This window comes from Mirounga angustirostris, unplaced genomic scaffold (genome assembly GCF_029215605.1).
Source record: "Mirounga angustirostris isolate CCGP_5_RB_7025 unplaced genomic scaffold, mMirAng1.0.hap1 SCAF_10, whole genome shotgun sequence".
NCBI lineage: Eukaryota > Metazoa > Chordata > Mammalia > Carnivora > Phocidae > Mirounga > Mirounga angustirostris.
This window is the reverse complement of record NW_026991718.1, coordinates 110,982,262-111,004,442: the sequence shown is the minus strand read 5'-3', so window position 1 is coordinate 111,004,442 and position 22,181 is coordinate 110,982,262. Positions and strand designations below refer to the sequence as shown.

General features: G+C 59.5%; 1 protein-coding gene across 4 annotated transcripts in view; it reads right to left on the bottom strand.

Moving 5' to 3' along the window:
• NOL4L (nucleolar protein 4 like) overlaps positions 1-22,181 on the bottom strand; it is a 128,263-nt gene that overhangs the window by 18,580 nt on the left and 87,502 nt on the right. For 3 of the 4 annotated variants that reach the window (XM_064572946.1, XM_064572947.1, XM_064572948.1), the window contains exon 5: positions 9,838-9,979. In XM_064572946.1, the coding sequence (XP_064429016.1) occupies positions 9,838-9,979 (142 nt within the window). Of the gene's footprint in view, positions 1-9,837; positions 9,980-18,188; positions 18,359-22,181 lie in introns of those variants that run through there. The other variant, XM_064572949.1, reaches the window with a different exon arrangement.

Genomic DNA, 22,181 nt, shown 5'->3' with positions numbered 1-22,181 from the left:
CTCCTCCGTGGGCTGCTGCAGCGGCCATGCAGGGAAGGGGAGGGGAGGGGGCATCAATAATTCACACACAAAAGAGCGGCGGGGGTGGGGGTGGGGGAGAGGGGAGGGCGCTGGAGCCCGCAGCCCCGCCGGCAGCCCCACCATGGGCCAGGGCAGCGGAGACACCAGCGCCCGGCCGCCCGGGGCTCTAGGCTGCAGCCTGGGGGCGCCGGCTCCACTCTGAATTTGGGTGTGCACCTCACCAGGGCCGGTCCCCGCCTGCTCTGACAAAGGCCAGTGGCTTGGGCCGTGTTTACATGATACATAGTTCCCAGGAGCACCAGGCTCCTGGCAGGCTACCCTGCTCTTCCTCCCGGAAGAAAGGGGGAGGGCCACGGGGTCAAACGGGGGACACAGAGGAGTTGGGAGGGGGCAGTACCCCTGGGATCCCACCATCCCCGCACGATGGGGCCACACTGGGTGCCCGCCCCACAGTCTGGCGGTCAGACCCCCCTGCCCACCTAGCCGTCCCTCCTAAGCATCCCACTGCACCCTTGCACTTCCCCTGCTCCCCACCGGGCTCCTGGTGCCACCAGGCCAGGGACGCAGAGGAGTTGGGAGGGGGCAGTACCCCTGGGATCCCACCATCCCCGCACGATGGGGCCACACTGGGTGCCCGCCCCACAGTCTGGCGGTCAGGCCCCCCTGCCCACCTAGCCGTCCCTCCTAAGCATCCCACTGCACCCTTGCACTTCCCCTGCTCCCCACCGGGCTCCTGGTGCCACCAGGCCAGGGACGCAGAGGAGTTGGGAGGGGGCAGTACCCCTGGGATCCCACCATCCCCGCACGATGGGGCCACACTGGGTGCCCGCCCCACAGTCTGGCGGTCAGGCCCCCCTGCCCACCTAGCCGTCCCTCCTAAGCATCCCACTGCACCCTTGCACTTCCCCTGCTCCCCACCGGGCTCCTGGTGCCACCAGGCCAGGGACGCCGGCACCTCCATTCCACGGCCCCGCCTTCCTGCCCGGTGGCCCCGTAAGCAGCACGGCCACCTGGGCGCTCAGGGCCTAGAGCAGCGAGCTGTCTGGTGGCAACGGACCGCGAGCCACGCGCCGAACTTCCCGCTTCCTAGCGGCCACAGTTAACAGGTCAAGAGAACCAGAGAGAACGAGTTTTAACGATCTATTTTATTTAGCCCAATAGATCCAAAACCTTATTTCGACAACCAATACTGTGCTAAAATGGAGCTGTTTTACATTCTCTTTCCTACGAAGCCTCTGAAACTCAGCGTGTATCCTGCACACGGCGCACCTCCATCTGCGGAGCCTTGTCGGGAGCCGTCTCCGGCCGCAGTATCAGCGCAGACCCAGGGTTTCCGGATTTCCCCTCAAACTGAAATCATTTCTCTCAGAGCAGGAACCCTGGGGCTTCTGCCCCTAGTGAGGGGTCCAACCCAAAGATGAGTTCAGGTCTCGGGAGCCGGTGGCTGGTGCCACCCACCGTGGGGTGGATCCTAAGTGTCAGGTTCCGGGCACACCCACTGTCCCTGACTTGTACAACCAGCCCTGCAGCTGGCTTGGGGGGGGGGGGGGGGGGGACGACCAAAGGTTCCCTGAGGGAAGTCACTGGTGTCACAGAGAGTGAGTGGCGAAGCCTAGATGGGCCACTGATTCCCCAAAACACCTACCCTCTTTCTCCTCTTGGCCTCCATTTGCCCATCTGTGCTATGGGCCGGCCCCCACCTCTGCCACTGCCCCGCTTCCCACTGCTTCTCCCCCAGCACGCACTGGTCCACACGCCTCAGGGGGAAACGCTCCCACTACGGACAGGCTGGGTCTGTGTCTTCCCAGGCCCGACATCTCCCTGGCCCCACCCTCTAAGTCAAGCACAGGCAGCTAGAAATCAATGCTAATTCAATGTACAAAGTACTAGCCAAGATGCCTACTGCACCCTCTCCCTGCCCCAAAACAGATCATGTGTTCCGAGAGCAAACAGAGACACTTCAGGCGACCATGTGTGAATGATTCACGGGGCAGGGCCCGGGCCCCAGAGCCCGTGTGTGTGCGAGTCGTGTCTGAGGGCCCCAGCAGGTCCTCCACCAGCCCTCCTGGAAGCCGGCCTGGCTTCAGTGCATCCCAGTCCTTAGGTCAGAGCCATGACGCCAACGTGGCTCCGGTCACTTCCTGGTTCCCAGGAAGGTAGTCCTTGGACAGGCTAGGGTGGCAATGTCTCTCCTGCATGCCCCCCACCACCCACCCTGAGCTTTCTCTCCAGGGGCTGCGTCCGCAGAGGGTCAATGGGAAGTTGGGGTCTAACGTGTCTGAGACTGAGGGGCGGGAGCAGCGGGAGGGCTCTGACTTCCCCGACCGCCCAGCAGACCCAGGTAAATCTTCCAGGTGGATGTGTGTGTGGGGTCTCGCTCTCCCTTTCTTAGCAGGTGAACCTCACCTCAGGCTCTGGAGCCTGTCCTACTCTAATGTCCTTCCCAGGCATCTGGGGGCCTCAGACCCTGGCAGCCTGCACAAGGCCCAGGCTGTGCAGGCCCAGCCTGCTCCTGGGATAAAGGGATCTCTCGGTGCTGTCTCCCAGCCTCTCTTACCCCTCAGTGGCCAGAGGCCAAGACAGCCTAGCATTGTCTGTGCGGCCTGCAGCCCAGCTGATGATGGACACTTTCCTGTGACCCGGGACTGCCAGGGTGGCCCACAGCCAATAACCGGAAGGACTTGGGCCCCAGTTCTCTGTTCCTTGGGGGAGGGGAGGGCAGGAGGGTCATTCTGTGAAGATGTTTGGAGCCTTGAATAGGAACAACAGCTCTTGCTCTGGAAGGAGGGAGTATGACCTGCAGCCAGAGAATTAGGCCCAGACCCAGTTTCCAACCTCACTGCAGACAGTTAGGGTCAGGGGGTGGGCAGGGCCACGGTAACAGGTGTGGAAGAACGAACGCGAGGTCTAAAAGCTTCCTGCAGAAGGCCCTTAGAAGCCATCCGCGGGAGGCCACGGTTAAGTGACCAGGGAGCAGGGTGGACACCCCCAACCTTGAGCGTGGGGCCCACAGGGAGGCAGCTGGGGCAGGCCCTGGAGCTCCATCCCCAGCCGAGGGCCCGTGGGAGGGTGGGCGCCGTCCACGGAGAACACGAAGTATCCGGGGCTCAGGGGTAATGCCAGTGACCGAGCCCGAATGGCCTGGTCCCAACTACTCGCCCCTCCTCACGAGCAGCAGCCCGCCCCCTGCCAAGAACACGCTCAGCACAGTGGCTGGGACACAGGAGGCAACTGCTGCCCAGAAGCCTTCTCCTCGGACGCCAGAACGAACTCACGGCGGCCTGCTTAGCTGCCCGCCAGCGTGGGAGCTTCAGTCGGAGTTTGCCGGATCCAGAAGCAGGGTCCTGGAGGACTCGGGGGTCCTGGCGCATGTGGGTGGGGTGTGGGACAGGAATTCACAAGATGCCAGGACGTGTCACGAGAGCCTGCCCTCCTGTTCCAGCTCTTTTTTTTTTTTTAAGATTTTATTTATTTATTTGACAGAGAGAGATAGCGAAAGAGGGAACACAAGCAGGGGGAGTGGGAGAGGGAGAAGCAGGCTTCCCGCTAAGCAGGGAGCCCGATGTGGGGCTCCATCCCGGGACCCTGGGACCATGACGTGAGCCGAAGGCAGATGCTTTAACGACCGAGCCACCCAGGCGCCCCTCCAGCTCTCTTTCCAAAGAAGCAAGACTTGGGCCAGGCGGGGGGGTGGGGGTGGGGGAAGAACAGGAGCAAGGGACACTGGTGTGATGTAAGGAAGCTGTGGTCAGAACCATCCAGGGGTCATGAGACAGAGGGGACCCAGAGGGACCTGAACAAAGAAAGAGACAGGACCAGACCAAGTGGGGCTAATGAAGGGTCTGGAGAACTGGGAGCAGTGAGGAAAGGCCCGGGCACCCGGTCCCCCAGCACCACCCCCGGCACCAGGCCAGCCACGGACGAGGAAATGGCCCCACGACCATTTGTCGAGCCTCCCCATCCCAGGCGTGTGCTGAGCTCTGTCACTGCCTCATCCGGCCGTCCGGTGCGGGGGGCGATCCGCCCTAGGCCCCACAGTGAGCCGAGGCAGGACGGAGCCCGGGGCAGGGCAGCGTGGCTATGGCCGGCCCACTTCCCCAGCACGCGGCCCTGCAGGCACGGGGGAGGCACCCAGGGAGAGGTCCAGGCCGGTGAGGAAAGCAGGGACGGCCCCTGCTGCCCAGGCTGCATTTCTGGGCAGAGGCGGGCCCTACCCAAGGACACAAGAGCCAGCAGGCAGGAAGCCTTGGGCTTCTCACAGAGAACTCCCAAGGACCCCAGGGTCAATGGTCACAATCACCCAGGCTACGTTAAGCAGAAGCGAGGAATCGGAGCGAACAACTTGCTGAAGACCACCTCGCAGGGACAGGACAGGGCAGGCTAGAACCAGCTCGGGAGACCCACAGCGGAGTGCCCGGGGCCTGCCTGCAGGGAGCCACGTCCAGCCAAGACCCGGCCCACAGAGGTGACCCCACCTCTCTCCATCCTCCTGGCTGTGGCCCTCTCTGCCCCGGCTCTCCTGTTTGGAGCCTGGAGTCAAAGGGAGCTTCTGGAGACACGACCCAGGAAACCCCCAACCCTGGCATTCAGCGTCTTCTTGCCACCCAGCCTCTGCCTAACCGGCTACCTGGGCTTCCCAGGCACGCCTCAGGCCCACTCTGCCTGCCCTCGGCATCGCACCAACACAGCCTGCCTCACGGCACTGCGCTGGTCCCCCAGCCCTGCCACCAGATGCCACCTACTCCGTGCTCGGGGCCAGGGATAAAGCCCAGAAGAGGACACTCGGCCCTGTGCGGGGCCTTGGCCCCAGAGATGCTCAAAAGAGGGACTTGAATGTCCTCACGAATGGCCCAAACGGTGGCTCCAGAGTCAGAGACCCTTATGGTCGCTTGTGGTCCCTCTCAGGAGAGGACATGTCCTTCCTTGTAGGAAAGGCTCGGTCATAGCTCCAAGCACTCGGCAGGCTCGGGAATGGGGATTCCAGTCACTGGGATGACTGGACAATCTTTACAAAATGCCACATCACTCACAGGAGAGGCAAATGACATTAGGAGGGAAAAAAGGGGCTGCAACACGACACAATCCCCGTCTTTTTTTGTTTTTTAAGAAAACAAGACTTTTATTATGTGCACAGAAAAGACTGAGAAAAATATGCCCCAAATACTAGTCCTTTTGATTTTTTTTTTTTTGCTCCATTTTTTCCCCTAAATTTTCTACAATAAATATAATACTTGTGAAACAGGGGAAACAGAAGATATGTTTCTCCAGAGGCACGCCTGCCCTCAGGCAGCTTAGAGCCCACAGGGATCCCCTGTTCTTGCGCCTCTCCCTCTCCCACCAGACTCCCCAAAGGCAGGAACAGGGCTTATCAGCCTTGGCATGACAAAACCGATTCAGAGCCCTGAAAGAACCAAAGGCCCCTCAACGCCTGGTAATGGGCACCAGAGGGGAGGCTCCTCCAAACCCTAGCACCCGCACTGGAGGGAGGGAAGGGGGGAGGTGGGAGGGGGGCCCCAGAGGCCTGGAGGCGCGGTCTCATCTGAGAGGCACAAACCAGAGGCCCTGAAAGGCCCCAGGACACCACAGGGCCCTGGCCCAGCCATCCCCACCCCCACTGCCCTGCAGGAAGACGACAGTGCAGGAAGAGGGAAGCGGGACCCTCCGCTCTCCACTGGTGCTGGCTTCCTGTCTGCCAGGGAGGTGAGTAATGTCCGCTCCCCACCCCCTCGCATCCCTTCTGGAGGCCAGGCCTCACATTTTCCGTTCAGGAAGGGGCAGAACAAGAGGCCAGTGGAGCACATCAAGGGGAAATCAAGGAGTGGGCCCTCGCCTGGCTCCGCCAGCTGCAGCCCCAGACCCTGGCCTAGCCCCCTAGGTGAAGTTCAGGACGCCTGCCGGCTCACCTGGCCTGTGCGTGTGCGCTCTTGGGCGTGTTTCTATTCACTCATTCATTTAACAGACACCCCCCACCCCCACCTGCTCTGTGCCAGGCTCTGTGCCGGGTGCTGGGGTCCTAGCTTCCAGGGTGCTGTGCTATCTGGGGGAGAAGTGGACATCACACAGATCATCCCAATGACTGGGCATAATGACAGATGGACATACTATTTGGTCCCAAATCAACGCTAGACTATCTGCCTCAGCCCCGGTACCAGGAGGGCCTAGGGTGACAGGAGGGGCAGGGGGCTGTGTCTCTGGACGAAGTCCCAACAGTTGGCTTCTCCCAGGTATCTTCTCTCTACCCCCAGAAGGCAGCCCCTGGGCCATGTGTTTTTCTAGGCACCTACGAAGTGCACAGAACTCCGTTTGGACTCAAAGCCCAAAGCCTCAGATAGGGCTGAGCAGCGGGTCTGGAAAAGACTTGGCCACACATGGGCAAGAGACAGCAGCAGGAACAGCCTGGATCACTCTGGCCCCAAGAAACCAATGCTCCGAGTGTGTGAGGGGGGACTCCTCTGGCTCCCAGGCTCCCAGGCTCCCCTGCCCGGCTCTGGGGAACTTCACACATGGCCGACACTGGCCAAGGCAGAAAGAGGAAGGTAGGCTCGGCACCACCTCTCAAGTTTGGTCCGATCACCCAAATTCTCTTCATCTCCCACGTCTTGTGAGGCAAGGACAAGAGTGACGTGCTCACCCGTGGTGGCTACAGCCCCAAGGGAGGAAGCACTGTGCGCGTGATGCCCCCCAACCTAGTGTCTGCTGTGATTTCAGGGAGCCCCAAACAGCACCCAGACAAGAGGTCTGTGCCGTGAATGCTTGCAGGCCGTGGTGGACTTGGGGGAGGAAGCACACTGTGCCCGTCTCAGGGCAGACCCGCTCCAGCTCCATGAACCACAAAGACAGGCTGGGGCGGGGGGCGGGGGGGGGGGGGGAGGACAGCGGGTGTGCGCATTCATTTCTGGTCTCAGCCTTGGGACCTCCCCTGCCTGCCAGTCTTCATCTGCATTTGTTACAGTGTGAAACGTTTGGGGGGGGGGAGAGGAGGAAGAAGAGGAGGGGGAGAAGAAGGATGGAGAAAGAGGAGGGTTCCAACACATCCACCAACAGGTGTGAATCATGTGCAAACTACCTGGCTTCCTGAGATGCTTCTGGGCGGCAAGACTGGCCAGCACGGGAGACACTCCCTGGCACAGCCTTGGGGGTCCCCACACTTTCTGGCTAAGGGAAAAGACCCAGGTGCTCAGATTGGGGATGTCCTCAGGAACAAGGAGCCCAACTTGTCCCCAACAAAGGGTGCACCTATATCCCCTCTGGATGGTGCGCTAGGGGTAGGTCTTGATAAATGTTTGTTTCTTTATTCATTCAGGCAACAAATATTCAACAGGCCCCTATAACATGCCAAGCATGCAGCTGGGGTCACTGGGGACAGAGCAGAGAGCAAGACTGACATGGTCTGTGCCTTGTAGAACTCACAATGGGGGCTTCAGACCTCATCTTTCCAATTTGCCAGTTCCATGGAGGACTAATGGCCAGAGACCACACAGCAAGCCACCATGGAGGGCTGCTGGTTGGGTTCGGAGTACAGGGTCAACCCGAGCCCCTGCCCGGCCTGTCCCCACCCCAGCCCGTCATTAACAATGGGGAACATGAGAACACCCTGTAGTCCGACTGTCTCCCATTGACTCGCTGATGGGAGCAGGATCTCGGCCTGTGTCCACACTGTGAGCAGCTTCAGACAGGGGAGCTGGCTGCATGCCACTGTGGGGGCTGGAGGGCAGGACGAGGACTTGAGGCCAGGTCTGGACCCAGCCAAAACCCTACGGGAACCCACAGCGGTCACCAACAGATTTAGAATCAGAAGGGGCAGCACAGACCGGGCAGACAGCTGGGCCTTCTCAAGGCCTGTGACCCCCTGTACTGGGTCTAGGTCCGCCTCTGGCCAGCACATCAGCCCATAGCCTCCAGACGCAGCCTCTGATTAAATAATTAAATTGATGGTATCACAGTCAACACCATCCTCCCTGTCTCCAGCTCTGGCTGCCCGCCCTGATAAACACCCTCGTACTGTCAGCAGGCCAGTCTGCCTCGGCCCCGGTACCAGGAGGGCCTGGGGTGACAGGAGGGGCAGGGGGCTGTGCATGATTACACCCAGGTAGGCTCCCCTAGGACCGGCCACAGGATGCGCTGACCCCACCAGTCTCTCTGCTTCTCTCCACTTCATCTTCAATGATCAACCAAGCCCCAGGCAGCTGGGCAACTGATGCTGAGGAAGCCGTGACCCCAACAGAAACACTCCTTTCTGTTACCTGATCCTGGAGACCCCCGCCCACCACCACCCAAAGCGCCAAATCTCCCTGGGAAGTGTCTCCAACAGAGATCAGACTCCCAAAGGGTGGTTTTGAGCAACAATAACAGAAGAATTTTTCAAGAATGAGTTGAAGGAATATGGCCCCCATTCAGTCCTACTACTCAGGTTTTTTAAAAAAATGTTCTGGATCCTTCTTGGGAAGGTATAGCCCTATGCCCTTGGCTGAGCTCTGCTGGCTTGGTCCTTGGTGTGGCCTTTGGGTGTGCCCTTTGATCAGCTCAGATGAGGAGGGAGGTCAGCTGCTGGGCACTTCCCAGCCCTGGAGCCCCCGGCAGCATGTGGCTGCCCCCACCCCGTGGGAATACTGGGAGGTGGTATTGGTCTGGGAGGCTCTGGTGGGGAGGCTCACAGCACGAGGGGATCGTGCTGACCTCACGAGGTGTCAGGGCACAAAAGTCTTTTCTTTCCTAGCAGCCTTGTACCCCACTCCTGGCAAAACCACCCTCTGGGCTCCCCAGCCCCTGGCCCAGCTTCCCCAGCTGCCTCCAGGCTGGGTCTCCTCCCAGACAAAGCCGGATTCAGGCCCCGTGAGGGCAGTCGGGAAGCAGGCGCAGGTTCTGCCATGGAGACGAACTTTGACCCAAACTGCAAGGCTCCTACCCCTTATTTACTCTTTAAGGCTAACCCGTTTCGCAGAGTTAACATTACACCCCTTTTTAACCCTGCACTTCCCTCCCGCATTCCCGGCCCCGAACTTTGACCCCTCCTAATTGCCGGCTCTACACCCCACATCGCTGAGGCTCAGCCCTGGGCTCGTCCCTCACCCCCAATCACCTCCGCAGAAAACAGACAGAGCCCCACCAGAGACCGTGACCACAGGTGCCACCCCATGCCCACAACTGCGTGTAGCTGACACAGCCGCCCGGAGCTCCAAAGAGGCGCTCCAGAGTGGACCCCTGGGATCTGACTTCAGACTCCCAACTCTCCCATCCCGAGAAGAAAGCATCTGTTCTGAGGCCGGAGGAGGCCGCCTGGCTGGTCCTGGAGGGCAGCGGGGAGCCAGTGCTCGGGCAGCTCCTCAGCCAGGCCGCTTCTCATCCTAAGAGGCTGGGGACACACAGTGGACGAGCGCACTGCCTGCTGGCTCACAGGTGACGGGCAGGGACCCTGTCCTACAGCCTCATGTTGAGCTGCATGTCGAGCTACAGAAGCCCAACTCTTGCTTTCGTGGCCGGGCAGCTGGACCGTTCTAGGTCAGGCACACCGGCTAATGACCTTCCCAGACCTGAACTGCGGTGACTTCGACGTCTGTATCCCATCAGCCCGCGAGCATCAGCGCAAACAGACACAACACCCCGTCGGCTGCCGGCCCCCGAGGGCTCTATCCATTTCCCTCCCGGAGGACTTGCTCCCCCTGGCACCAGGGCCTGCGGCACTGGCGGAGACACCCAGGAGACCAGGGGCAGCTGGAAGCCTGGACCTGGGCCACCCCCAGAGGCCCCCGCCCAGATTCCACGGCCCCCTGGCAGCGGGCACAGCCCCTCCCCCGCTGGCCATCAAGGGACACTCACCGTCCTCTTGGCTGTGGAGGTTCTGAGGGCTCCGCATCCTCTCGTCCTGGCTGGGACTCAGGCTGGAGGCCAGGTGTGGGTCAGCTGACATCCATGTGGAGTCGTTCATATCAAAATCTTCACTGCTCACAGAAGTTTCATCCTGATCGGGGACAAAGAAGGTGGATGTTGAACAGGGACAGGCTCTCCAGAGCCCCAAGGTAGCAGTTTCGGTGAACCCCGGGTCCTGTGGGCATTTGGAAGTGCCCATAGGCCACCGGGAGCCCCCAAACCTTGCAGTAGGGGCTGGGTTGCTCCCCTTGCCCCCCATGGAAGTGGTTCGGGCTCTGGTTCCTGTCGGAAGCCAGGGCTGAGGGCCGGCGAGGTCTGTAATTGAAGACAATTATGAGGTCTTGCATCCTGTAAGGGCGGATAGCAGGGCCTGGCTCGTACCCTTGTGAGCCAAGGTTGAGACAAGCGCCATAAACAAGGGCCACAGCTCCCCTCTCCCTGCCCACAGCCCAGAGAAGACGGCTCACTGTGCACAGGGCCTGGCGGCCAGAAGGGGGTAGCAGGACCTGCCCGCCCGCTGCGAGGCCAAGCCGTCGCCCCCACTAGGCCTGCAGCCCCAACTCCGGCTCCCGTGGAGCATGCATGGAATTCCTTTCTCCCACTCCCCCAATCCAGAGGACATTTCTGTCTTCCTCCTTCCTAACCTTTGCTGGGCTTCAAAGATATGCTCTTGGGCAGCTTCCAGGGCTGAAAAGGCCAGCCCCAGAAGTGCAGAGAAGGAAGGGGGTGGGGCAGGCGAGGAGGGTTCGAATCAGACCGCAAAAGGGGGTTTGGCTCAAGGACCTAGGGGGCCGCCAGGGCCTTCCAAACAGCCGGAGGGCCTGCTGGAGAGGACCACGCCTGCCTCCTCTCCCCTGGCTGGCTTCAGTGAGCCCCTGGCCAGTCATCTGGGAACCCCCAGGGCGGGGCCCCTTCAATCCAGCCCTCCAGTGGGAAGGGACCCCACCTCCTACTTGGCCCGGCCTCTTTCAGGAGCTGCAAGCAACTGTGTTTGGGAGCTGGCTGCAAAATGCAAGAAAGATGACCCAGCAGCTCCCACACCCCGGGCTGGCTTCGCCCCCTCCCCTCTCCCCTCTAGCAAGATACAATGGCATCTGTGGGGCCCCCAGTAAGGACCTCTGGCAGAGCCCCCCCACATCCCCCCCCAAAAAAGACTCCCCTCCAGGGCCCCCTCACAGACAACTCTTTTATAATGAGCAAACACACTTTGGTTGGAACTTTTCTTCCGAGGCTGTCCCTGAGGCAGACACATCTGTTCTCCAAGTGCTAGGGAACCAGTGTGGATTATCCTCCACCCCTCCCCCACCCCGCTGGGCTGGCAGGGAGTTTCCTGGAATTTACAGCTTCTGTGCAGCGAGTGTGCACCCTCTGCGGCTGGATCTGGAGCTCGCGAGCTGGGCCGCCGTGCCAGCTCTGCCCAGCTCAGGGGTCCCCACGAGGCATACCCGGAGCCTCAGGGGACAGAGACCATGTGTCCTCCTGTGCCCTCTCCCACCCCCACACTCTGCCTCCCTCCCACAGGCTGCCCTGCTCCGTATGCACAAGCACATCCGCCCAGTCTTCCTCGGGCGAAAACACGCTCACTCAACATTCACCCAGACTATGTTCTCACCCCCGGGGGGACACGCGTGTTCAAGAGGCTCTCTCTGCACAAAGGGCACAAAGGGACGACAAAACCCTCCCCTGTACCCCCAGGATGGAACCTAAGAGGGAGAGAGGAGACTGGCAGGAGAGAGGACCCCTGGAGGCATAGAGCCCATCCAGGCTCCGGGAGCCGGGAACCGGGGCATCCTTGCCTGGGCGCCTTGCTCCTTCCTGGCTGCCCAGGGCACACTGTGCTCAGGACCTGACCTGAGGTAGGAAGGCCCTCTCCTGGCTCTGGGGTGTTGTTGAAACACTCAGGATTTAAAAGACTGAATCTATTAGCATCCGGAAGCAGCACCTACTCAAAGCGCTTCACGCATTCAGTCAGCAAAAGTATTTACTGAACACCTACTATGAGCCAAGCACCTTTCTAGGCGCTGGGAAATTGTGTGGTGGGTAAGACAGAGTCCTGGTCCTCCTGGCACTCACCGTCCAGCAGGGGAGGGAGACAGTGAGCAGATAAACACATCACCACCGTGGTGAGGAGAGCTCCAGAGGAGGTGGGAGAGGGGCCTGCAGGGCTGAGCTGTCAGGTGGCCGGGGAGGGCCTCGCTGGTGAGGAAACACCTGAGCGGAAGCCCATGGGAAGTGAGGAAGGTTGCCATGTGGGGGTCTACGCAGGGAGCCTTCCGGGCACCAGCACATGTGGGGGTGGGGGTGGGGGGCGGGGCTGTCTGAGGAGCAGCCAGGAGGCCACTGTGGCCAGGGGGCTAGTCTGGGGGCAGCGGAGCCATACAGGGGTGTCCCCGGCCCGTCACCCCGGGCGGGGCTGTCTGCAGCCCAGAGAAAGGCTTGCGGACTGTTCCACTGAACACACAGCGTCCTCACGGCGGAGCAGGAAAAAGGCAGAACTGCTGGGTGCCGCGCGCAGGGCGCCCGCACTCTGCCCTCCGCCAAGTTGAAAACATTCACAGCCGCCAAAGTGCACCAGGTGCCAAGTGCTCCCCTTGGCCCTCTCGTTTCATCCTCCCCATAGGCCCACCAGGTAGATGTAGTTATCAGCCCCATTGTACGGATGAGAAACTGAGGCTCCGAGGGGTTAAGGCGCTTGCCCAAGGTCATGAGCTTACAAGTGGCGGAGCCAGAGGTGTTGGATCCTGAAGGCCCAGACACACCCTCCTCCCTGCCGGCTAGTCTCCGTTCCCGCTGTCCCCCTCACCTGGAGTACCCACCCTACTGTGGCACTCCACAACCCAAGTTCGGAGCACACACCCGTCTCACCCACCGGCTCCGGCTCGGGGTCCATCAGTCGTTCTTACACCGCCTGTCCGCCGGCACCGGCGGCCCCTGCACTTAGGCACGCCCCCCTCAGCTGCGGCGCGTCAGCACGCGGAGGGGCTTTGCCCCGTCCTTCCCCGGAGAATCGCAAGGCCTTCCGAGGGTGGGGACGAGGCTGGCGGTTCCCTGGACCCCCACGAGGCCTGCGAGACGCGGAGAACTGGCTGACGTGCCTGGCATGATGCTGGTGTTGAATGCGGATGTGGCCGGAGTTTGACAAGTAAGGACTCGGTCCCACTGCACACAGCTCCTGGACGGAGACCAGATGAGCCCTGGATCCTGTGGCGGGCGGGCGGCAGCGAGCAGCCCTGCAGGGTCTCCCTGCTGCCCCGCCAGCCACCCCCCGCAGAGCCTAGGGTTTCTCCGACTCCGATCGCTTAACCGTCCCCCACCCGGACAAGTCCAGTTAGGAAGAGGTGAGCTACATTTCACACTGACTCCCCAGTCACCCGATAATGAAGAACACCCAGTGCCCACCCACAAGGGCCTCTGGGGCAAGGGTTTTAGGAGACTTCCTCACAACCACTCCATAAAAAAACAACAGCAAAAACCCCAAACAGGCAGGCACCCACGTCAGGCCTATCCCGGGACCTGGTACCTGCCCCTCGGAGACCTGCCCCCGCCGCCCAAGGGCACCACAGCTAGTCCAGGGAGCTGCAGGCAGCCTGCGCCCAGAGCCCCCTTGGCAATGCCACCACACCTCCTCCCTTCCATCGAGAGAACCAGACTTCTTAACGACGAAGTGTCTCAGGATGAGACCCAAAGGAAACGCACGGGAGACGAAGCTGTATTTACACACACTCCCACACGAGCTCTCTTCAACGAGGCGACACACATTTACTGAGCATCTACTGTGGGCTCGTGTTGTGCTGGGGACATAGATGACTAAGCCTCCTTTCCTCTAGGACCTTGTTATCTAGGAAGAGACACCAGTGAGAAATTCGGACCCGCCCGTAAGTGCCGAGAGACAGGGGCTGTGAACCCCCGCCCACGGTACCTGCGGACTCTCGAGCTTGCCCCAGAGCGTCTTCTCCCGGACCCCGGGGTCCTGCTCCATGAATCCCGGCTCGGAAGGCAGAGGTTCTATTTCACATTTGGACACTCCTGCTACTGCCATTTTTTATGAGAAATCAAGTGTGGTCAACCTGACTTAAAAGCAGAAAACGAGTAAGTCCCGGTTGGACTTACACAGCTGCCACAACTCTTACTTTCGGGGCTATCTTGGGAGCGAGGCGTGCCCAGACCCCCTCTGCGACCTGCCTGCGACAGCACAGCCCCCAGCTGCAGAGGGCAGACTGAAACTTCACCCACTCACACGGGGCCAAGGCCCGGGGAGCCGGCTAATTACACAGGCAATTACCAGCACACACGGTCCCGAGCCCATCAGCAGCTCGAGCGGGCGGTGCGCTCGAGTCCGGGGCGGGGGTGAGGGAGGCAGCTGGGCGCGGGTCTGGGAGCGGTGGCAGGGTCTCAGGCCCCTGCACTGACCTAGGGAGCTCTCCCTGCTCAGCCAGAGGTCGCAAGTCAGGCACCTCTTGCTTTTCTCTCCTGGACGCTCAAGGGAATTTGGTCTACTAATTTCTCTCTTTCTGTAAACAAACTTCAGTGACATTTTCATTAGAAAATACAAGAGTAGATCCAATCCAGTACTTCTGGGCCCCCTCTCCCCAGGCTCCCCGTGAGTGACCAGACAGTCGCTCCTCTTACCTCTGCTCTCAGACACCTTGAAGCCTACGGCCTTGCACCTGTTGGTAAAAGTCCATCATTCGGCACCAAAGGGCCTGAGCCATTATGGGCCTCAAGGTGACAGCGACAAGGGCCTTCCTGAAGAGGGAACTCAAGAACGTGTGGGGAGCAGGCGGGCAGCACCCAGCCAGCTGCTGGGACACACCCCAGTCTGGGAGTCCTGACTCTGGGTAGAAGGAGAGGGACGGACCAAACCCTCCCTGCTCTTATCTGCAGTCCAAAATTCACGGGCAGGTTCAGTTTCTCTCCACCCAGGTTCTGTGGCCCTTCCTCCTCCGCAGGCAAACTAGCACCAACCGCTGCCCAGCCTAGGAGGAGGAGAAAGTGGGAGAGCAGAGGGGAAATGGTGGAAACGAGCCTGTATCCATGGCGGGTAACTAGGAACAGGTGCTATCAGTAACCTGATTATTTTACAACTGGGGTCAATTTCTTGGGAACTAGGTTCCTGGTGCCTCTGAAGTTGAGCCATTTGCATCCTCCAGGACAGGGATCCTGGGGCGTGCCTCACACAACATTTTCCAGGCCTTTCCTCTGAGCTGTAACTCTATCTCTACCACTTGCTTTGAGGGGGAAAAAAAATAAATAAATAAAGGAGGAGGATTGCTGAGAATTTAGTGCAATTGTAAGCCATAAGCCCTGACCAGAAGCCCTGGGTGTGTGTTTCAGGGAAGGGGGTGGGGGGAGGACAGGGATGTGCTGGAGGTGTTTTGGGGCCAGGCAGGAGACAGACCCCTCTGTCTCACCCCTGCAGTCTGTTGGATGAGAGGCCAAAGCTCTTGCTAGAAAGACCAGGCTAGAACAGTTGCCCCGGCACTAGTTCTACCCCAAGTAGGCAGGCACCAAGATGCAGAAAGTGAGCACCTCCTTCTGGAACACCTGCAGGCTCCTTCCAGGCCCTGGAAATTCTTCAGTAGGAGGCAATTCTTCCCCTTGTCTCCATGTCAGCGAGCATTACACACACAGCCTTCTGAGCATGCCAAGAAGGTACTGAACCACATTTGACCCCAACTTAACCACTTCAGTTCATCAGATGGCTTATTAATGGAAGACGAAAAACCCCCAGGATTTAAAGCAACAAAGGTTCAAATCCCTGTAGTGAAGGGATTGCACAAATGAAATCTTAGGGTGGTCTGAGCCATAGCTCCTGGGAGCTGTGGAGTCCCAAGACAGCCGCTTCTTGCTACACTCCAAGCCCACCTGGCCACCAGGGGAGGAGGCCAGCCTCCCAGGGACACTCCCTGCACAATTCCACTCCTTCCTGCTAACATACTTCCTCTGCTCACTAGTCGTAAGTCATACAGGCCCTTCTGGGAAATGTGAAGTGGGGAGGGCTGAGACAGCCAATCACCCACCACCTTTTAGGTGCGCTCTCTCACACACATAGGGTCTGTCAGAAACACACATATATATGGGGATGCTCTGTTGTCCTTGCTGTCATGAACGCCTGAATGCTGGGAGTGAGCATTTTCAACACCTTCCTACGAGTGTATCGAGTGTAAAACGGGCTTTTGTTTCCTAGGCAAAGGCAACTGGCTGTTTTCCCAGCACTCCTCACCACGAGGGCCTCACTGACACCCCAGGCCCTGGCATTAACAGGGGTCTCTTTAAGAGGGTGGGTGGAGAGATGAGCTGCAGCAGACGGGGTTCTTCCAGCCAAAAGGAGGGCTGGAGAGGAACCACTCTGAGCTAATCCCCTGCAGGAGTTTCCTTCCAAGAAAAGGACCCAGACAAGACAAAAAAGTTCTTGAGCAACTTGGGGTGGCCAGGCTCCACAGGGGCCCAGGGAAGTTCCCCCAAACCCACCTCCCTAGCTGGAAGGAAAACTCTGGGGGTACTCCGCTCCTGCTATTCTGCAGGCGGGTGCTGAATGGGGTCCCATCACCCAGCCATGGTACCGTGGGTGTGGGAGGAGGGGCTATCTTAAAACCTACTCTATAAAACAAGCCCAGCTTGAACTGGGATTAGACAGGAGCTTGATATTATTTAAAGACACATTTAGGTCCTAATGGTTTTCCAATGAAGGGGTAATTTACTATGTAAGGACTAAACTGCCACTGGGGCTGGGGCCACCCATGGGTCTTTCCCCCAGACCAACCTACAGCCCAGAAGCAGGGGGCAAGACAGCACCCCTAGTCCTGTCACACAGATGGTTCTCCCCAGAGGAGCTGTGAGAGCCCCACACACCTCTCCCCACAACCCCCACCTGGTAGGCTGGGGGCCCCAGGCTGGGGTTTCCAGCTGATTCTGGGATAAGTAGGGCTTTATCTCAAGGGAGAATCTATTTCAAGCCACAATCCTTCTCAGAAAGAGGAGGAAATCACAGAGTCCAAACACCATTTCAGGTGAAATCAAGAGGTTATTAATCTCCCCTCAGAGCAGACAGAAAGAAAAATCAATGTTTTAGAGGGGGGAAAAAAGGTTCCATTTGAATTAATGGGTTTGTGGCTTCTCCATTGATCTGCGCCTCTTCACACTTTCTTTTTGTGCTTTTGTGCTCTTGGGGAGGGGGAAGGGAGAAGGGAATGGGGAGGAGGGGGGTGGGCCTCCTGGTAAGGAAAAGGACGGTCTAACCTTAACCTTTCTCCAGGAATAATGCTAATTAGTCAGGCTTAATGAGAACTTCCCCCAGGAAGCGCGGCCCAGTAGGGGCGACCGGACTCTGGCAAACGCTGCTCCAGGTTGGGGGGGTGGGGGGAGGAGGTGGGCGGTCACTTCTGAATTCTAGCAGCTGGAATAAAAAAATGTGGATTGCACCCTCCTCCCCCCGGGCCCCACGAGAAAGTGTCCGGCCCAGGAGGGCTAGGTGGAGAGCGGATAGCGGCCGGCGGAGGTGTAAATCCAACTTAACCCGGACGCGCGCCCTCACCCCGGCCAGCTGCCCCCGCCCCACGCGTCCCCTTCATTAAGGAATGCCCCTTCGCCTGGGGCTGCCGACGCCCCCGGCTTCCGCTCCGTTCGTACACCTGAGAAGGGCCACCGGTCCCCTCCGGGGAGGGACAGGGGCCTGCCAAAGTGGGCTCAACTCTGCAAACCTCGTCTCAACTCCCCGCGCCGAGGCTGGGAGCCCCTCCCAGCCACTCAACGCTTCCCGTCCTCAGATCCCCAAACACAGTCTACTTCCCCTCTCGCCGCGGCCGCGGTGGCGGCAACCCGAGCCCGGCCCCCACCCCGCCGCCTGCGAACGCCTTCCTCCCCGGGACGCGGTGCCGAGCCCGCTGCAAACGGTGTGGCCGCCGCACAATACCGCGGCGCGGCGCACACAATCACCGCCCCCCAGGACCGGCGGCGCGCACGGCCCGGGAGTGGGGTGCTCCCAGCGGCCCCCCGGCACTCGCGGCCAGGCACACCTCTCGGGCACTCCACAGCCCCCAGAGTGCATCTCCTCTGCCCGCCCCCCCCACACTCGGTCACACTCACCCGCCCCCCGCCCCAGCCCACTCCGCCCAGGGCGCAGCCGCTTCCCTGCGCCCCCCTCCTCAGCCCCAGCGCAGGAAGCTCCCCCCGTCCCCCTCCCCAGAACCCCCCAGCCCCCCCGCCCCCCAACCGCAGCTCAACGGCCGGCGGCAGGAGGGGGGCGGCGGCCGGGGGCCCGGAAACGGCCCGATCGCGGGGATCCGGGCCGGACTCCGTACCTGGGCGGGAGGCGAGGCGGAGACGGGCGGTCGGGCTCGGCGAGTGAGCGGGGCGGGCGGCAGTGACAGCCCCACGGCTCCAGCTGCTGCCGCTGCTGCTGCTGCCGCGGCCGCCCGGGGAGAGGGGCTGGCACCGCCGCGGCGCGTCACTGCCCGGCCCGGGGGCGGGGGTGGCCAGGGGGAGGGCTCAGGCGAGCGGCGGCGGCAGCGGCGGCGGCGCCGCGGCCGGGAGGGAGGGAGGGGGAGGGGGGGCACCGGGCACGGGGAGGCGGGGGAGGGGGGGCGGGACCGGGCACGGGGCGGGGGCCGGGGGGAGGGGAGCGCAGGGAGGGCGCACGCCGGGGGAGTAGGAGGAGCAGCAGGAGGAGGAGGTGGAGGGGCTGACGAGAGGGAGGAGTGGGCACGGGGGGGAGGGGGAGAGAGAGGAAAAGGAGGCACCCAGAGAGGAGAAAGGAGGGAGAGGCCGGGGGGCGGGGAGGGGGGAGAGGAGGTGGAAGGAGGGGGTGCTGGGCCAGGTAGTGGGGGAGGGATGAGGGCGCACTGGACGCGCTGCCGTGCGCTCTGAGGGGTGGGGGAGAGCGCTCTTAAGGGGGAAGCGCTTCGAAGAAGATTCTTGCCCGGGGCTGAGCCCAGGAAAGAAGGCGGTGGGGTCTGTGCCCGCCCCTCGCTCCTGGAGGCCGCAATCTTCGGGTCTGAGGGTGGGGGTTGGGGGGCACCCGGCCCGCCGGCTCTCCGCGTTCAGGCCAGGAGAGGAGAGACTTGGCCCAAAGAAAGTGACTCAGGCACCATTAGGAACTCTCGGCGCCCTGGGGCCTTCGGGCAGCCCTGGACCTCCTCGCGTCTCCTGGTTCCCCGGGGACGCGGGTCCTCGCTGGGCGGGGCGGCTGGGTCCCCGGGCGGTCTCCGCGAGACCCTGGTCTGGGAAAGCCAGGCACGTGGCTGGCTCTCTGCCGCCCCCCCATCTCAGGGCCCCCCTTTTCTTGATCAAGTTCAAGCTCGGTCCCCTCGGTGCGCTGCCCACCCTCTGCCCCCTCCTCTCCCCTCCCCCTCCCGATATTCCGTACCATCTCGCCTTTTCACTCTTCCTTTGTCTCTTTCTCACCACTTAGTTTACACCCTCCCAAGCTCCCCTTCTCCCTCCCCGGCGGGCGCCTGTGACTTGAGGATGCGTTCACCTGTCCGACCCAAACATTTCAGCGATCCCGAGCGCTCGCCGCGGACTCTCTCTCTCTCTCTCTGCTCCCTCCCCACCCCCCTCCACCCCACTCCTCCCGCAGGTCATTGTGCTGCTCTAGACCACGGGGAACCGGCTCCTTACGGCGCGCTAGCTCCAGTTGTAAAGTAATAGGATAACATCAAGAATGCTGTTCCATCCCAGACCTGGGCGCGTACTGTCCGCGAAGACACAGCACCGCAGGAGAGGGAAGACCCGTGCGGATCGGAGACGCCGTCCTCCCGCACACAGACAGACCTCGTCCGCCTGGGGTGCGGGAGAAGACCGCGTGGGGCGCCGCGGGGTGGGGGGTGGGGGACACTGAACCTGCAAGCAACCTCAGACTCAGGCTAAAACATAACTCGCTCGTCCCCAAACAGCACAATTAGACCCCAGCAGAGAAGATGGGTCAAGGGCAGATGTCCCCCTCCTCAGATTCACAACCTCTGTTACAACGGATCTGCCTTCAGAAAAAGCCTATGCTTTAACAAGGATGAGGAGCTGCCCTCGTGGAATTCTGTGAGGAAATGGTAAAAAACAAAACAAAACAAAACAAAAATACCAACAACGATCGCACCTCCTGGTCCCTCTAGTCGCACCCGAAAAAGAAGGGCAATTTCTCCTGACTTTACGCTACAACTCATTCACAGTGGAACCAGCAAAGAAGAAAAAACAAGAGAGCCATCTCGATTGTTTGCAATTTTGAAACAGACTGCCTTTAACCCTCCAACTTTTTTTCTCCAAAAGCCTTTTTCTTTCTTTCACTGAAAGCTGTGCATTGTGAACAATCCGAGGTAAACAAGGCTCCCTCTACAGGTGTGAGTTGGAAGTACAACACTACAGGTTCAGAGCTCAGTATTCACCCATTAGAAAAATGAAAAATGGCAACACATCAAATTAAAGGCATGCAGAGCAGTCCTTCCACACACGCTAAAGGTTTTTCTGTCAATATAGAACTTAACTCTCTTTTTAAAAGAGGGTCTAAGCACGTTATTCATTAGCACCTTTTATCCATGAAATCGAATGTGTTTTCAAATCAACGCACCCTTCCCAGTTTTCTCTAATAGATCTTTACTTCTCATCCTCTGTGGTGGGGGACGTTTCGGGGGCTGCATCACACATGTCCACATCCACACATGTTGGTGCCCAGTTACGATTTTTAGAATTTTAATTAGTGGCTGTGACTCTTCAGTTCATCCAGGGAGATGTGGGAGTTTCCAGCATGGGAAATGCCCTTCCTCACTCTGAAATAATTCAGGCCCCGGATTTCCCATCTCTTCCCACCACATTTCTAGAGACCTTTGACTTCTCCTGGCCTGAGTCACTATCTCACAGCAGTGGTGGACATTTGGGCTTGAAATATAAAGCCAAATCCAACTGAAGTTCAAAGGTGGAATTGAACCCAGATAACCCACCTCTTCTCTGACTAATAAAAGAGAGCCAGTACCGCCCGGGAGAGCAGAGCAGTGATTTTCTCTAGGCATGAAATGTGAACTCATTTACCATCACTGAGATAAAACAGCCTCAGCCCCACTCAGCCCACAGAAAGCAGTTGGGAATCCTAGAGAAACCTGGCTGTTTAGCAGCACTGAAAATTAGGTGAGTTTTCCTGTGTGCTGAAGCCTGCAGAAATCTCCCAGATCCTTAGTCTTGCAGGAGCTGCCACTCCTTGAGTAACCTTGTGCCGGTTGCTTTCAGTGTCCTTGTGCCTTTGGACAACTCCCTCTATCCTTAAAGTGGCCACAGCACAGGTCCCAACAAGGAATGGCATGACCCAGTTTCTTGACCACTAATTCTCCCAATGATGTGTCCCTTCTTTCGGCCCCAGTCTGGTGGGAGACTAGGGCAGAGAAAGCTGCTCCCATCTGCTCAAGAGGGCGGTACTGCCCTTGTGTCCCCTTTGTGTCAGGCCCTGCAAACTGTGGGTGCTTTTTGTAAATGGACAATTGGCAGGGCATTTGCTCTAGAGAGCTTCTTAAGCAGCAAATCCCTCCAAGCAGATTTCTATATGAAATGAGCATACTCCACAAGTGGGGATCTGGCCAAGGGAACCAGGGGTTTGTTATTATTAGGAATAGCAGGATCTTAGCCTGAGCAGAGAGGATACTGTTCAAGCATCTCAAAGCATTAAAAAACCCATTTATCCCTATAAATTACTTAATGACAGAAGGGAACAGGTACCTGCACATTGGAGAGACTGGCAGACACCCTCCAACCATGTGATCAAATTCAGTTGCCCCCAAAGTGGGGCCACCTGACATAATGTGCTCACCTCCGGATGAGATGCAATTACCCATGTTGTGTTCCCCCCTCAAAATGCTTAACCTGAATCTGATCATGAAGAGACATCCAGACAAGAAATCCAGAAAGAGAGACTCTCCACAACACAACTATCCTGACTCTTCAAAAGATTCATTGTTACTTATTCGGCTGTTCTAAATCATGAGACTAAAGAGAAATAACAACTAGATGCAAAGTTCGAATCTTGGTTGGATCCTAGAAACAAGGAGTAAGGTGGAGATGGGGTGGAGAGGCCCAGGAAGGGGGGGGGGGGTGGAGTGGAGACAGGGGTTGAGGGTGGAGACAGGGATGGGCTCTGGGCTGAGTGGTCAGGGAAGGGCCCTCTCAGGAGTAAGCCTGAATGCGTGGCTGAAGTTGACAACTGGGTGAAGACCTGGGGGTGCAGTCTTCCAGGCAGAGGCAAGAGCTGGTGCCAGGGTCCTGAGCTGGGAAGGGACTGGCATGTTTGAGGAACGTAAAGGTGACTAGTGTGGCCAGGG